This window comes from Miscanthus floridulus, unplaced genomic scaffold, assembly GCF_019320115.1.
Source record: "Miscanthus floridulus cultivar M001 unplaced genomic scaffold, ASM1932011v1 fs_15_2_3, whole genome shotgun sequence".
NCBI lineage: Eukaryota > Viridiplantae > Streptophyta > Magnoliopsida > Poales > Poaceae > Miscanthus > Miscanthus floridulus.
In genome coordinates, this window is record NW_027096298.1 from 25676 (window position 1) to 42575 (window position 16900).

Sequence of the window (16900 nt, forward strand, 5' to 3'; positions counted from 1 at the left end):
ATAAATAGCTAGGGGACTCTAATCCACAGCTACCTACAAAAAGAGACATAAGCGAGTCTTACAAAAGAAGCAATAGGATAGTAATGCTATCATTAGGCGTGGTAGTTAGAAATAGGAAAAAGACTAGAAAACGAGGCGTGCTTTGATGCCTCGTCCTTTTAGTGTCGTTCCAGTATAACCCGCGGTTATTGCCAATGTGGTTAGAAAAAGGGAATATCTCGCAGATGCATTCAGATTGTTTAGACAATTGACATTATAAGAAGGTAATAAATAAATAGGGATTGGTGAAACCATGCTTGAATTTATCTATAGCTACATTGTGTGCAAGCTTGTGTACACTGTCAACTATCAAGCTTGTGTACAAGCTTGGGTACGCTGTCAGCTATCACATGTGAGCGCTCCACGTAGGCTTTCGTTCAAAAAATATAGTGAGCTCATTTTTCACTTCTCAAAAACTGGTTTCTAGACCATACAATTTGATGTCATTCAAGATGTAACAGACCCAATGTACATTTACCACGTGATACAAATCAATCCTTAATTGATATTAATTTGTCAAGAAACAGCCACCTGCAAGGCCTCCAAATTCTAAGCGACAGCTTTAATCTAAAACATCAGGATGTTCTACCAGTTACACTCGATGCCATCTACCCTAATGCGGCTTGTGTATATCTATTCTGCTAGATTTGCTTATAGATAGATCAGTTGATTTGCCTGATTCTGATGCCTTCGGCTCTAAACTTTTTGACGCAGGTTCGCATCATTGTTCGCTCAGGGACAACGCCGCTGTTTGCTCCTACCTCGCCTGCTTCGCTGAACTCGACTGATTGCATGCGTACGTTCTCGACTCCGTGCCACTTTATGCCTTCTACCCTAATGCGGCTTCTGTATATCTGTTCTGCTAGGTTTGCTTATAGATAGATCGGTTTATTTACGTGGTTCTCATGCCTTCGTCGCAAAACTCTTTGACGCAGGTTTGCATCATTGTTGTTCAGAGCTGTCATTGGTCGAACATTGCTGCCATTGTTGTTCCTGGTGCTCAATTGGATATCGACCTACCTGAGATACTCTGTGCTTGGACTATCTTCGCGTCCAGGTATTATATGCGTTGTTCAGTATATATGTTTCTTTGTTTTCTCATTGTTTGTGCTATGTTATGAAACTGATATTCCCTTGCTCTTCTGGCCCCTTTGCAAAATCGTTCAAAGGACGCGTACGGTTGTTGGAACAGTCCGAAGATCCATTGTTGTTTTTAGTTTGAAAAAAAAAATTTGCAAAGTGATTTTTAAATTAACTTCTGTTTTTAAAAGGCCCTACATATTTGTACCTGGCAGACAGAGGCGACAACCCAAAAAGTGTCCTCACATTTGGAGTGCTACTTTCGCTCCGTGTGTTAGATATGTTTTTTATCAAATTGTCCTACGTAGCTATGTTGCAAGAGGTTGCTCACCGGTGCTGCCTACCTTATGTATCCTATATACATGAAATGGTACAGGATGGGAAAGATATGTACGGTATAGAGGTTGATTTGGCCCCCGGTATGGTCCAGGGACCCTCAACAACACTCTTTTTCTGGGCTGAGCCTGCTGTGGATCCTGCCGTGGCCTACGAAGTTGCGGCATTGCAGGCTCTTATAGTTCTACAGGGGATTTATGGATTTGTTCTTCTTGATTATAGTGTCCATGCCCTTCAATTATATAGGGATCTAGCTCGCCATCTATTCTGCATTGCAAATAGAGGAGCTCAGCTTGCTAGATTGATCGTGGCAGCGCCCAGTCACGATGTTAGACCATTGTCGGCTGTTGCGGCGTTCGCGCAGCAGTTGTTAGATGAACTCAGCGTGCTGTCGCCAGATTGAATGTCAGCATGTTTGTAGACTTTCAATTTCTTCTCAGCCTTGATGTATTCTTTCCTGCTTTCATTGTACGCATCGCACCATTAAGTATAAGAAGTCTAAATAAAGTCACTTCAGTTACACCTCATTCAGCGTCGATCTGTTTATACATCCATATTGTACCTCTCATCTCCATGTAATTAGTTTGGTTTCATTCCGCACTGTATGCTCCGCTCCCAGTTTGACTCTTTATAAACTCGTTTGGAATCTTATCGTTCTTCTACCACTCTGACTGTGTCAACAAAAACTTACTATACATCTGTATTTGTGCCTGTACCTGAACTTGCCTGTTTCATATACTAATGTTTTGCCTTCTCCATTACTCATGTCAAACATATTCGCTACATTACGCTCTTATAAAACCATGAATAGCAGCAACAAAATGCACGTAAATGAATGGCCTGTTTGTGTACTCTTTCCCTGGATTCTCCAGTTCATGTTAACAAAATCATGCGTATCATACTGGGTATATTAGACTGTTATAGAATCAAGTACAGCGCACACAAAAGCTGCATCAAGTCATGAATTATACCAATTCCCTGGTACTATCAGATTGTTTGCGCGCTGTTATTCTGGGTTAACCAATGTATGCTACAGCCCCATAATCACCGCATACTCTTTTTTCCAAATGCTTCTTCCAAAAAAAAGGGTTCATTGTTTTAGATTCATGGTAAGACGCACAGCCTTCATCGTCTATGGAATATCAAACTGGTATGCCTGCTCAGCAAACACGTATGTAGACTGTGCTCTATTTTTATTACATATCTACGATTTTAGTGACCGCTGCTATATTCAGTGGGCTCACTATTTCACTGTACTATGCTAGCTAACAGTGGCTACCTATATTACTCAGTGGATGCTTCGGTGGATATACGCACCTCTGCTGCTGCCACAGCGAGGTTCCGCCGATCAACACCACGTATGTACCCTACTGTGTATAACCTCATGTGAGGCAAGAATGTTGTATAAAGCTTCATCTTACCTATTCTGTCCTTCGACCAGGAAATAACTCGTCATATCCTATTCAAAGTACTGATCCAGCACAGTGTAGGCAGAAGAGGAGAAAGCTCCTAAAGCAGCATCGTCGTATTTGGGGAGGTACTGCACCAGGCCCTACAGCAAATTGTAGTTTCGTGACTTAGCCCTACAATATGGTTCACTCCTATACCCTGTTTACAGGTGCAGCCTCAGCATATAGTGCTACCTTACAGTGTGCTCAGTTCGATGATGATTTCGTAGAGGCTCTTAAAGGTAATGGCCGTACCTTTGTATGCTACGTCTATCTTTTCCATCATCACCAGCCCTACCTAAGGATGCTGACCTCATCTATGTTTAATTCTCTCTTACATATGCATAAACCAGTTTCTTATCCTGGAAGATCATACCATGGACCACCGGCCCAACAGTGTTCTAACTGCAAAGCCGTTTTCTGGAACGCTGAAAGTGTTGGTAAAGAGGCCCGCACCTCTTCTGGATCACCTATTTACAACAAGTGCTGTAAAGGAGGACGAATTGTTATTCCTCCGTTCCTTCCTAGGCCTGAACCCTTAGCATCTTTGGCAAGATTTGATGGAGGATCGGTCTCTAACAAGTTTATGAAGAATATAAGACGCTACAATTGTCTTTTTGCATTCTCCTCTATGGGAGCCAAGATAGATCGAACCATGAATGATGGCAGGGGGCCTCCGGTGTTTAAAATCTGTGGACAGATTCATCACCGCATCGGTTCTTTGATACCTCCACATGGTCGCCCTCCGAAATTTATTCAGCTATATGTGTATGATACATCCGCCGAGGTTGAGAACAGAATTGCCTCATTAGAAAGCGAAGACACAATAGCATCAGATCTAGATCCTACTATTGTACAATCTTTAGTTAATATGTTGGATGAACATAATTTGTTTGCAAAGCAGTTTAGAATGGCCAGGGACAGATTTGCAGGCAATGACACTGAAGATTTTGTCATTCGCATTGTTGGTCCAAAAAACGGAGATCCGCCTCAGTACAGTTTACCAGCTACAGATCAATTGGCCATGCTTGTGGTTGGTGATTTTAGCTGTGAAGAATTTCAGCGGGACATTATTGTGCAGAAACAGACAGGAGATCTAGATCAAATCTCTGCTTTGCATCCTGCTTTCATGGCGCTTCAGTATCCTCTATTGTTTCCATATGCTGAACGTGGTTGGCAGACCGGTGTTTTATACACTGGTGCCACTCAATCAGCAAAGAATGCTCATGTAAAGCTAACCATGCAAGATTACTACTGCTATATGTTCCACTATCGAAGAAATGAGCCCAATCCTTATTTATGTTATGGACCATTATCAACTCAGGCCAAGGTTGATGCCCGGGCCTGCGTCGATGAAAACAGGCTCAAATATATAATGGATCACCAGGCTGATATCAGAATGGAAAGTATTCAAGGAATCTGTGATGCTATTAGCAGAGGTTCCGAACAAGGAAGTGAGGTTGGTAAAATGACCGTATTACCGGTATCATATACAGGCGGTAGACGTTATATGATACAAAATTATCATGATGGTATAGCTATCTGCCGAGAATACGGTCCCCCTGATTTCTTCATTACATTTACATGTAATCCTAAATGGTTAGAGATTTATGAGGCTATCTTTGAGCCTGGACAGACACCAACTGATAGGAATGATATAATTGTCCGAGTGTTCAACATCAAGTTAGAAGAACTTCTGCATGATATTAGATGTGGTAAACCCTTTGGACCTTCCAGCGCAGGTATAATCGTCTACGGACAGAAAAACCATTCTTTCTATCTACATCCATTTGTCAACTAGCTCTTCCAGATCCTAAATATGCCCTATTCAAATGCAGTGCTCCACACTGTAGAGTTCCAGAAACGCGGACTTCCACATGCGCACATAATCCTTTGGACTTCAAGAGATACATCTGATCCGACTTCTGCGATGATAGACAAATATGTATCTGCAGAAGTGCCTGATCCAAAAAATGATCCACTAGGCTATGCTCTTGTTGCAGAGCACATGACACATGGACCCTGCGGTCAAACCAATCCTAGATGTCCATGCATGAAGAACAATAAGTGTTCCAAGCATTTTCCCAAACCATACCAGCCTGCAACTACAGTTAGTTCTATTGGCTTTGCTGTGTACAAGAGACCTGAGAACAATCTCTTTGTTTGCAAAGGACGCCTCCAAATGGATAACAGATGGGTTGTTCCATATAACATGTTCCTCCTTAAAAAATATCAGGCACACATCAATGTTGAGTGGTGCAATAAAACTACATTCATCAAGTACCTCTTCAAGTATGTAACCAAAGGAGCTGATTGTAGCAAGGCCTATCTACAACGAGTCAAGAGAGCCCAGCAGGCGCCGTATGATGATGAAACGAAGACTATAAATGAGATAAAAGAATATCTTGACTGTAGATATATCTGTGAGCAGGATGCATGTTGGAGAATGTTTGGATATGATATTCATAGACACTATCCAGCAGTAGAAAGAATGCCTGTACATCTTCCAAACGAGAATTTCATAACTTTTAGTGCTAGAGCAAAGATGGATAGATTAGTGTCTACCGAGTTTTTAAAAAGAACAATGTTAACTCAGTGGTTTGTCTGCAACGAGCTTTTTCCTGAAGCTAGAGCATTGACCTATCCTGAGTTTCCTTCCAAATGGATATGGGATCAAAGAGATAGAAGGTGGACAAAGCGGAAACAACAGCATGGTAAGATAGGCCGTCTTCACTATGTACACCCATCAGCTGGAGATCGCTACTATCTTCGCATGTTGCTGCTAACAGTTAAGGGTGCAACAAGCTATGACCATCTCAGATTCCACAACCGAACATATCATCGTACATTCAAAGAGGCGTGCATGTCGCGCGGCCTTCTTGGTGATGATCAGGAATGGTACAACGCTTTCGATGAAGCAGCAGCTTGGGCTACTTCACCACAGCTTCGTAGCTTATTTGTCACAATGATACTTTTCTGTGAAGTTGGTGATGAAAACACTTTCTTCGAAAAAATTTGGCACCATCTAGCCGACGATATCATCTACCAGTACAGAGATATGATTGGTGATCCTAATTATGTGTTAGCTGATTCAGTAGCTAGGGATTACCTTCTGGATGAGCTTTCCACTCTTTTTTCTCAGAGTGGCAGGAACATAGCTGAGTTCAGCTTACCTCCAAAGACACATGCTGACTATCCTGCTCAAAACAATCGCCTTGTCGAAGAAGAGCTATCGTATCCTGCTGATCCATTGATTGACATGAACAGTCCAGCTACTTTCCTTAATGAAGATCAAAGAAATGCCTTCTATAAAATAGTCCGCAGAGTGCAACAGAATGAGCCCGGTTTTTTTTTGTATCAGGATATGGGGGAACTGGTAAAACATATTTATGGAATCGAATAGTAAACTATCTCAGAGGACAAAAAAAAATTGTTCTTACTGTGGCATCGTCCGGAGTAGCGGCGCTGCTCTTGCCAGGGGGACGGACTGCTCATTCAAGATTCAGAATACCTTGTGAAGTAGAGGATGATATGATCTGTGATGTTAGCAGGGGCACCATGCTTTCAGAGCTTATTGAACTTACAAGCCTTATTATTTGGGACGAAGCCCTTATGGCTAATAGAAAATGTTTTGAAGCATTAGACCGCACACTACGTGACATAGAAAGAGTAAAAAAACCTGAAGCTGCAAATATTCCGTTTGGTGGTAAGGTGGTCGTGCTGGGAGGGGACCTCAGGCAGATCTTACCTGTAGTTGAAGGAGGTACAAAACAAGACGTCATCAGTGCTGCTATAATCACCTCACGCTTGTGGGCTCATGTAGAGGTGCTCAGCTTAAATCAGAACATGCGATTGGTGTGTTCGCCAAATGATGCTCGCCAACAGCAGGAGGTCGCCCTGTTCAGCAGATGGATATTAGATATTGGCGAAGGTAAAACACCCTCCTTTTCAAAAGATGGAGAAGATGAAACAAGCTGGATTACAATACCTGAAGAATTGCTCATAGTGCCTGGTGAGGATAAACTTGCAGCCATTGTACAGTCAGTATATCCTAACTTTGAAACCAGGTACAGAGACCCTCTGTACCTTTCTCAAAGGGCCATACTAGCTCCAACAAATGAACTCGCATATACAATAAATCAGTACATGGTTCCCTTAGTTCACGGCAGAGAAAAAGAATACCTCAGTTCGGATACTATCGCCAAAGCCACTGCTCAACATGAAGCATATGATCTTCTATATCCTATTGAGTTCCTTAACTCAATTAATGGTAATAACTTCCCACAGCATCGAATTGTACTCAAACAAGGAGTTCCTATAATGCTGTTGCGTAATCTCAATCAAAGAGCAGGCCTTTGCAATGGTACAAGGCTGACTGTAACCTCTATAGGAGAATGGACAATTGAGGCCAAAATTATGAATGGCCGCCATGCAAATCAAACATTTGCAATTCCACGAATTACTCTGTCTCTCAAAAGTAACAAGTGGCCATTTGTTCTATAGCGACGCCAATATCCTATAAGAGTTTGCTATGCCATGACAATCAATAAAAGTCAGGGACAAACATTATCAACTGTTGGCATCTACCTCAAAAAACCAGTCTTCACACATGGTCAGCTCTATGTAGCTGTTTCGCGAGTAACGACAAAACAAGGTCTCAGAATCTACATAGAAGATAATGATGGCAATCCTTCCAGTGAGACAAGAAACATTGTATACAAGGAAGTTCTTCAGCATCTGCCTTAGCTACTAAATGCACAATCATTCTATACTTACTTCGTACCTAAAATGGCCTTCATGCCTACGTCTCATCAGTATCCCCACATTTGGTCCTACTAATATTTACCGGTATAGTCTTATGTAGTACACAAATGAGGCTATAGGTACATGTATGTATTTGCTTTGGAAAACCATGCCTATGTGCTTTGGCTTAATCAGCACTGACCATATGCATCGGTGTGTAGTAGCACCATGCAGTTGTACCTTTCTATGTAAACACCAGCGAAAAAAAGCTAACTTTTGGTGCTCATGATTTGCATCCCTGGCTCTACATCTTGCACCACTGTGCCTCAGTGCATCTGGTTTCTCCTCACAATATATGTACGCATAAATAGCTTTATAAATTGCTGCTCTTTGTGTGTCAGATCCATCATGCAGGAACCAGTCTTTCTAGACAAGCTAGAAAAAGGACGCCATTCACATGCCATTGTTGTTCGAGTCGTGAGGAAGTGGATTCACTACGAAAACAATGGACAGGGTCCACCTCAATACATTGGGATGGTTGTGGCGGACGCAAAGGTACTGATACTGATTCTTTACAAAATAAAGCAATACTATCTTTGTGTTAAACATAGCAATCACATTTTTACAATCATCAGAAACAGTAGCTCCTACACATTGACATGCAATCTAATCAGCTTAGTACCTACAATGACAGGGAAATGCCATATATGCTGAAATTTCAGATGACCTCATCGATGGCAAAGCATATCTTTTCAATGTTGGCAAAGTTTATGTTGTTAAGAAATTCGTCGTCCAGAATGCCAAAAAAAGCTACAGACCAGTTGACAAGAACCTCATGATAGATATTACAGACTACACAACAGTTGAGCTTGTTCAGAATCCTCCACACTCAATTCCAGAGTACGTTTACAGAATCACTCCATTACGAGCCATTAGACCAGCGCGGGTCGTATTCAACCTGACAGGTGACCTATTTGATCAATTATCGTTTCTACATAGATTTATCTTAGACATACTATATAGATCTGCTAACTAATAAGGTTGCATCAATCTTTTTACCAGATGTCCTTGGATATCTCATTAGGTATGAAGCAGCTCACACATTTGTTCCTAAGAACATGGAAAAGGCTAAAACACTAAGAGAAATCTACATTAAAGATTTAAGGTATATATCGCCTACCGTACAATAACTTAAATAACATTGCTTCTATCCTATTGCCTGATAGTCGACTTTGATGCAGCGAAAATACTATGAAGATTACCCTATGGGGTGAACATGCCACAAATTTTAGTATCGACAGCATATACGATGCTGCAGCTGGTAATCTTATTGTTTGCCTTGTCGTTGGTTGTATACCGCGTGAAGATTTCAAAAACAATGGTACAGCCTTCTTTTCAAGATTGGTCTCAACATTTCTGAATATATTTACATATACATTGAAGACTAGCATAGCTTTAAAATACATGAACTACAAACCATTTTATTCCTTGCTGCTGCAGATCAAACATGCCTAACTGGAAGCTCAGCTTGCACTTACTATTTCAACCCTACCATTCCAGATGCCTGTGCTTATCACTCCAGGTATAACCAAATGGACATCAGGCCAAATAGAAAAAAAAACTCAAAATGCCTGAGCGCTTGTACTAATATGCTTTCTATCATCAGGTTCAAAGATACACCAGTCTACATCGAACAACCTGCACCAGAAGAAGAGGCAGTTCCACTTTCGGTCCAAGACATTCAGCTACCAGAAAGAACTATAGCTGACCTGAACCATATTGATCCCTTTGATGACATGGTAAGTAAACAACAGAAGCCTATAAACTCGTCCTCCTAAAAAGCACCCTGTTACAGATATTCTAGCCAAATTTGGTGGCTCTTTCAGCAATGCCATATGAGCTTTTTTGTTCAAGTCTGTAAAAAAAACAGAAACTATTAGAGTATAAAAACTCCTGAATTACTTGCTGCCGTGCAGGAAAGAGGGCCGTACAAAGTTGCAGTAACAATTGTGTCTATCACAAACACTACTAACTGGTGGTACATGTCTTTCAAGCCATGCAAAAAAAGAGCTGATCAGCAGCTAGATGGTACCTACAGATGCCCAAAGTGTGGAGGCACAACAACAGTTCCTAGGTAGCTTTTCAGTATTTTTTTCCCATTTCCAGTCCGTAAATTAACTGAATATTTTCCAACCTATCTACACCTTTCGTTATTTATAACTTCTACAGGTACCTATTATCATTTATTGCAAAAGATAACACAGATGAAGCACGCTTCTTTGCATATGATGATGAAGCAACCAAAATAATTCAAAAAGAGTGCCAGGCATTAGTGAACCCATTGCATATAAAAGAAGGATTGCCTTAGGCAATGAACAACATACTTAACAAGACATATGTGTTATCAGTTGATCTTACTGACGAATCGTGCAAAAGTATGAAAAAAAGGCAATACCAGGTCAAAGCAGTTTTAGACAGGCCACCGAAACGCCCTCCGCTGCAGGTCATGGCAACATCTCAGTATCACCCGCCTCACACAACAAGCCCAACACCAATCGTTGAGAGTCCAGAACATTCAGCAGATCTGCTTCTGATTGAGGCCGCTGAACAATCGGTAAGCAAATTTTACAGCTTCTTTAGCAAAACCATTCCAGCTGATCTACCTGTACTCCACTAACCAACTTTTTCGTCTTACAGACTCCAGCACATGATAGCGAGCTAGAACATGAAGCCTCCAAACATGATGTCGACAGGTACATAATAGTCCACCATTCTACACTTAAACTCCGCAGTAGATAGAGACATGTATACTGGTTACAAGCAATATACATAATCAGTAAACAATCCCAATTTATGTAAGGTCACCAACAACACGGACAGGTGCTCGCAAGAAGCTCTTCGGCGACACTGATTCGGCCGAAGCTACAGACACACAGCAAGATCAGCGTGCCAAACAACCACGTCCATCCTCCTCAGAATCAAAATCAAAGAAGTATGCTTTAAAGAAATTTAACCTACCATCTTTTTATGTCCGAACATCTGTACAGACAAACTCTAAACATAGATACCGAGTATAGTGCTAACTGGTTTTTTCCCAGGCAAAAAAAAAACCAGAAGACGATGCAGAGAGCCACTCGCTGGAGTAAGCCAACATCTACTTCTATGTGCTATTTGTCATGTCTGTGACAAAGAAGATGATTGTCGACATATAACAAGCTTTTGCGTCCCAAAAAAGACTGCTGTTCAAAGAAGTCAAACCTATATGTAAATTATCGAACTACAATGCATCGAACTCTGTGCTGCATGCATCAGCCTATGATGCATCAGCTTCTATGTACTATTTGCCCTTTCTGTAATCTAGACATAGCTATGGGAACCACGTACTATGGATGTATCAGCTCGAACTGTCGCTATGAAATCTTGATGTTCCAGTTGTATATGAAACTATATCATCCTTTTGTAAATCCTAGATAAGTTATGCTAAAATGTTATCAGACAACTGTCGCAGCTCTATTTTCTTACCAGTACCATGATCCACAGAGAATCAAAACCTCGCAAATTTCCTAAAAATATATCTATGTTACAAAATAAACCATAAAAACCAGCAGGTACCGACAATAAAAAACGGTTTCCACAACTACATTCAAAAGCAATTCCTACGGGCGCGCGAATGCGCGCGCCGCCATACTAGTGAAAAAAAGCCCGCTCTCCTTCCGCTTCCAGCAGCCACCAGCCTGGCGCGTGAAGGATACGCGACGCCACAAAACTCATCTTTCGGGCAATAAAACCCTGTAGCGCATCGGCATCGCCTCCCAGAGCAATCCCCAGAGTTTTCGATTCCCGCAGCCTGATCTCGATCTCGATCTGATGCTCCTCCCTCCTCGCCTGATGTCCGCAGGTGCTCCTCCCTCCTCGCCCAATCCCCTCTCCTCTCGAATCGTCGCCCCTTCGGATCCCGTTGCGATGCCGAGCCCTCCTCCGGCCCCACCCGCGGTGGCGGAGGATGAGGAGCGGCCATGGCCGCCGATTAAGATGAAGCGTTTTCCGTACGCCGTGTACTGCGTGTTCGGTGGCATGGGCCGCACCGGGGAGAACCTCCTCGCCGCTTGCGTCGGGATCCACTATCTGCTTATCATGGTCAATCTTCTCTCCTTCTACACAGACGGTGAGCAGGCCCGCTTCTGGACACTCGTCAGCCGCGTCGTGCAGTCCCTCTGCTACGCATCCACGACACTCATCACGTGCACGCTCATCACGTGCGTGTTCATCCGCTACTACATGCGCGTGTATGGGGAGTACCACGTGACGTTCGATCCGCCGCCGCAGCACCTGGCGCCCGCAGCGGCAGCGGAGCAGCTCCCACCTCCCCCTCCGGAGATGGACATGTGTTAGGTTTGGTCCGTGTGTGCGGTATGTGTTTTCTTGCTGGCCCCAGGTGCCTTCTCTAACCCATTCTTCAAGTATCTGTTTTAGTTGCTTAATTACAGGTGTTGCTGCTCTCCTTGTTCAAAAGGTACATTCCCTCCCAATCCCGGCCCTATCTTTGATTATTTTCAGCATCTTTAATGTCGTATTGCTTAATTATGCAGCTATAAAGTATCTGAAATCTGAAATACTAAGTTTTCAAACGGATTTTAGGTTCCATATATAATATAGTTTTCTGTTGCCCATATGATTTGGTGCAGATTTCTTTGCTTCTGCTAGACAATCTGTTTTCGATTTGTTTAGGCACCACTAGAAATTCGAAGATGCTTTAGGCGCTTCTGGTTTAGCCATTAAATGGTATGTTTTTCAATTCTATGCTCAATCTATCTTTTATAAAACAATGAATCCACAATGTATTCATACTTAAGTAGTTGCATTGTGGTATGTTTTTCCGCGTTTATTACTTTCTGTCTTTTGTGTTATTTGTGATAAACAGGCTTTGTGATGAAAGGAACAATGGGAAGGACCAGCGTGCTGAAAAGATTTTGCTTTCTCTTGCCCTTACCTGCCGAAGGAAAGATAGAAGATAAATGGTGGCAAACATCAGTGGAAGCACATCACTTGATGGCCCGATCTGAACGTGACCATCACAGAGAAGTGAAGTAAAAGAGCAACCTGTTGAGTGCCATGATAACAAAAATGCTAGCGCGCTAAATCAGGACAGAACTCAAGTAGAGCTGGAAAATACTGCAAACCAAGTGGGAGAAGAACCAAGTTCGAAGTTTTTAACTGGAATAGCTATTACTTTTGTGCAGTTCGAAGTTTCTCATTTGCAATAGCTACTTTTTATTTCATAGTTTGTTCAGTATCTTTAGGAAAGATTGAATAAGATATAGTTTTTTATGTCTCTAAAAGAATTTCCAGTTGCCATTGTCTGTCCTGGAGTAGTCTGCTAGAAATAAATTTGTTTGAGTTCTTAATAATTTATCACTTTGTCTCTTGTTACTTGGCTTTCTTTTGTTTTCTGTGTTGTTTCTGCTGGGTTTTTGTCACTCCTGGTGACCCAAGTGTGACCTCTGTAGTATATGCAAAGAAATATTACTAGTGTTGAAAAAGGTCTGATTTTTTTTTTTAAAAAAAAAATGGTGCAGAACAAAGATTTCTATAGTTTATTAGTTACATGTTTTTCAGTATCTGACTGTAATGTGAAAATGCGACAATAGACAACTAGCATCCGGTACTTCCATTGCACGCTGATTGGGAAGTCTAATTGAATTGTGGTTACTGCCTGACTGGTGGTGTTGGGTCTCACACAGAGGTGATATGCGACATGTGCCAATGGCTACGTGATCCCTTTCCGCAAAATGGAACAGCTAAGGATTTTATTTTCCCTTTCTGTGCGCATAAAAAATGAAATGAACTGACTATTAATACAATTGTACTGTGTCACACTAATTCTGTTTCATGTTTTGGAATCATGTAGTTACTTGATATATGCCAAAACTGCTAATCTGATAGTATTTTCTTGTTAGTGATGCTGATAGCTAATCTAACATTTTGTTTGCATGACCTTTTGAATTATTATTTTGCAAACCTTCAGGTCTGGGGACAAAGATAATGCCAAATATCGTCTAGTTGGTGTCATTGAGCATTGCTGGAGGACCATAACATGGGGGCACTTTGTCGCTTATGTGAGAGAAAGCAGGATTGTCAGTGAGGTGGAGACGAGCAATAGCTCTTCCTCATGGTTTCGTACAAATGATAAAAGCACTAGAGAAGTCTCCCTAGACGAAGTTCTCAAGTGCGAGGCTTTTTCCTTCTTTTCTATGAGAAGGTAGAAGCTTGAGACATGCATCATATTATGCCCAAGTAATAGCAATCAAATGGCATTGGCAAGTATGATTTGGTTTGCTAAGGATCCATTCAGTGCACGCAGTCCATACATGTACTGCTTTTGCTGAGGCATTGCAGGGCACCTGGTTAATGGCGGCTTGTAACCAGTTGGGGAAATTGTTACCTAATCTGTTCTTGCTCTTTTAGAAGGAATTAGGGCATGCTGTATTGGCTGAACAGGGTAGGAAATTGATCATAGAGTCACACCATGGCCTGGTTTTGTTAGATGATACTCGATCTTACATGCCAGGGGTTCACATTTTGTGACCACCTGCGATTTAATACAGATGTAAGGTGACAGGTGTTCATGATTTTGGTTATGGAAACATTTACTTGTTTTGTGAATTGTGGTTGCCAAGGATTTTTCTGTTTGATTGCCTTGGAGAATGACAGTGTAGGGTGCTCCTGGTTGATCAAGATGGCTTAATTCTGATTGCAGGCTGCTAGAACAATCGTTTTTTCACAATGCTGATTTGAAAGAAGAGCTCGATGAAAATTCAAGGGGATGTGTGTATTTTTCTTGAATACGCAGGAGATCTGCGTATCATTGCATTATAGAGCGAAAAGGATTAGCCCCTTACAAGCACCACCACCTCACTCCTGGCCGGACTGTGAGGGGTTGTTTCAATACATCGAATCACTTAAACTAAAGGAACTAAGAAAGAGATGAGAGGGGTTGTTTCAATACATCGAATCACTTAAACTAAAGGAACTAAGAAAGAGATGAGACCTGACCACAAAGAACACCAACCAACTAAACCAATGTAATCTATCCTAGCCCAACATCGTGACCCAGACCTAGCGTGAGCAGGCCACGCGCTCCTGCCAAGCACCAAAGGTGATATTTGTTTCTGAACTCTTCAAGCGTCCTGGTGATGCAGGGGTGAGACCCTTCAAAAACGCAAGCATTTCTATGCTTCCAAAGGATCTAGGAACCTATAATGATCATTGTGTTCAGCCCCTTTTTCTTCTCCTTTGGAATTCTCTTGGTTGCTTTTCGCCACCAATCAGCGAATGATTTCTCTCGCCTTGTGGGAGTCCAATCTTGCAGTCCCAAAGGAGTCAGAATCCGTGACCAAAATTCTCGAGCAAGGACACATGTAGTAAGCAGATGCTGGACCGTCTCATCTTCTTGATCACACAAGGGGCAGTGGGTTGGGTGAGGTAATCCTCTCTTGGCCAATCGGTCCGCCATCCAGCACGGCTAGCCAAAAAAATAATTTGCACTTTGCTGGTGCCCAGGATGTGTGTATCATGGTAAGCTGAGTGTGGATGTATTTGTTTTGGTCCGTGCATGTGGTATGTGTTTGCTTGCTGGCCCCAGGTGCATTTTCTAACCCATTATTCAAGTCTCTGTTTAGTGTTTAGTGTTGTTGCTCTCCTTGCTCAAGGTACATGCCCTCCCCCTTCGGACCATATCTTTGATTCAGCATCTTTAATGTTGTAACTGTTCAATTGTGCAGCTGTAAATATCTGAAATCCGAAATATTAAATTTTGAAACAGAAAATATCTGGATGTTAGGTTCCATATATAGTTATCTGTGGCCCATATGGTTTGGCACATATTTCTTTGCCTGTGCAAGACTTCTGTTTCCAATTTGTTTAGGCACCAATGGAAACTGGAAGATGCTTAAGGTGTTTCTGGTTTAGCTATTAAATGGTATGTTTTTCAAATCTTTGTTCAATCTATCTTTTATAGAACAATGAGTCCACAATTCTTAATGTTGTAGATGATCGACATGCTTGTTTTAGATCTTCCTAGTGTAGGTTATCCTCTCCTCGATGCTAGAATCTGGGAGCATTTTCATGTTGCTGCTCCCTGCGTTGTATTTCTGTCAGTGTTTATAGCGTGGATTGTTCTGTTTACAAATTCTACTAGTGTATGTTGCTTTCTTAGTTTCTTTTGTTAGTACAGTCGTTGATTGGGTGCATTGCGCGATAGTTTCACTGTGTTTGACCATTTCTTGATTTTACAGCATGTAAATTCTTTTGTCACATGACCCATCTTTTAGCTGTGAAATTAAATGCGAATGTCTTTCATATATTTAACAACCTGACTTGATTACAAAAGATCATGAGTCCATGTTGAATCAGCACTAAGCATCTGAAGATTGTTAGAAGTGCAATCCTTTTCTAGAAATTATTTCACTCGAGAAGGATGCATTTACTTGGACCTGTCAACATATGTATGATATCTAACGTCATAATGTTCAAGTGCAGGTTATGTTCAACAAGGATGAATGACCCGGTTCAGGCAAGTCTTCACCGACTACAAGTGGAAGACAGATGCTCAATCATATATGTTGTGCACATAGCATTGATGAAATACTGAGGCAAGCTTGTTTGCTAAGACAGTCTGAATCCTATGACGCAGATTCATTTTCTTTATATATAGTAGATTGTTCCCCTTTTATGGGAAATCTGATGTTTTGAAACTCGCTATGGGCATCAGATGCCAACCATTGTACTATAGGGCATAGGCATGCATATTCCATCACTATTATTTGAACCACTTAATAGTTTTATCAGGCTGCAAAAGCCTCAGCTTGGAATGGTAGTATATATATGCATATACGTGGCTCAATGGGCTTGCAGTACCATGTACATGGGAACTACAGCTGTACATGGACTGAGTGTGTTGTGTAATCTAAAAGTACATGGGAACTACAGCGTTTTATTTTGAATGTGCTTATCCAATTCAGAGACCATTCAGCCAGCAGAAGCATTACAATTCAGTCAGCCTGTTCGGTTGGCTGGTTCGTATCGTTACTGGTTCGTTTATGTGAGAGAGAAGTACTACTGGCTGGTTCATGTGAATAATGTCCATGTGAGGGGGCCCGGCCAGCCAGCCCAGCCAGCCAGCCCCAGCCGATCACGCAAACTTATGTACAGATTATGTGTAGCCTACCTCTGAAAAACAGTTTGTGTCTGTCAGT

General features: G+C 41.8%; 1 protein-coding gene and 2 long non-coding RNA genes across 3 annotated transcripts; all 3 read left to right on the forward strand.

Annotated features, from left to right (window-relative positions):
- Window positions 1–2589: 2589 nt before the first annotated feature.
- Window positions 2590–9410, forward strand: LOC136530596 (uncharacterized). Its single transcript, XM_066523316.1, has 13 exons — window positions 2590–2605; window positions 2721–2813; window positions 2897–2992; window positions 3074–3145; window positions 3257–4366; window positions 4508–4645; window positions 4742–6169; window positions 6265–6970; window positions 8048–8201; window positions 8341–8611; window positions 8709–8811; window positions 8888–8967; window positions 9313–9410. Exons 1-13 carry the CDS (start codon window positions 2590–2592, stop codon window positions 9408–9410), a joined length of 4365 nt encoding a protein of 1454 aa, XP_066379413.1.
- A 287-nt stretch (window positions 9411–9697) lies between these two features.
- Window positions 9698–10639, forward strand: LOC136530593 (uncharacterized). Its single transcript, XR_010777818.1, has 4 exons — window positions 9698–9780; window positions 9876–10260; window positions 10344–10399; window positions 10507–10639. It is a non-coding gene; the product is annotated as an uncharacterized lncRNA (long non-coding RNA).
- A 706-nt stretch (window positions 10640–11345) lies between these two features.
- On the forward strand, window positions 11346–14309 carry LOC136530595 (uncharacterized). The gene is made up of 2 exons (XR_010777819.1): window positions 11346–11544; window positions 11809–14309. It is a non-coding gene; the product is annotated as an uncharacterized lncRNA (long non-coding RNA).
- The last annotated feature ends 2591 nt before the right edge of the window (window positions 14310–16900 follow it).

What these genes read in the sequence shown, in the direction of transcription:
- LOC136530596 (XM_066523316.1), top strand. An exon ending in GTTCCGCCGATCAACACCAC is followed by an intron (nt 2,814 to 2,896) that starts GTATGTACCCTA and finishes TCCTTCGACCAG; the next exon opens with GAAATAACTCGTCATATCCT. An exon ending in GGTCGTATTCAACCTGACAG is followed by an intron (nt 8,612 to 8,708) that starts GTGACCTATTTG and finishes TCTTTTTACCAG; the next exon opens with ATGTCCTTGGATATCTCATT.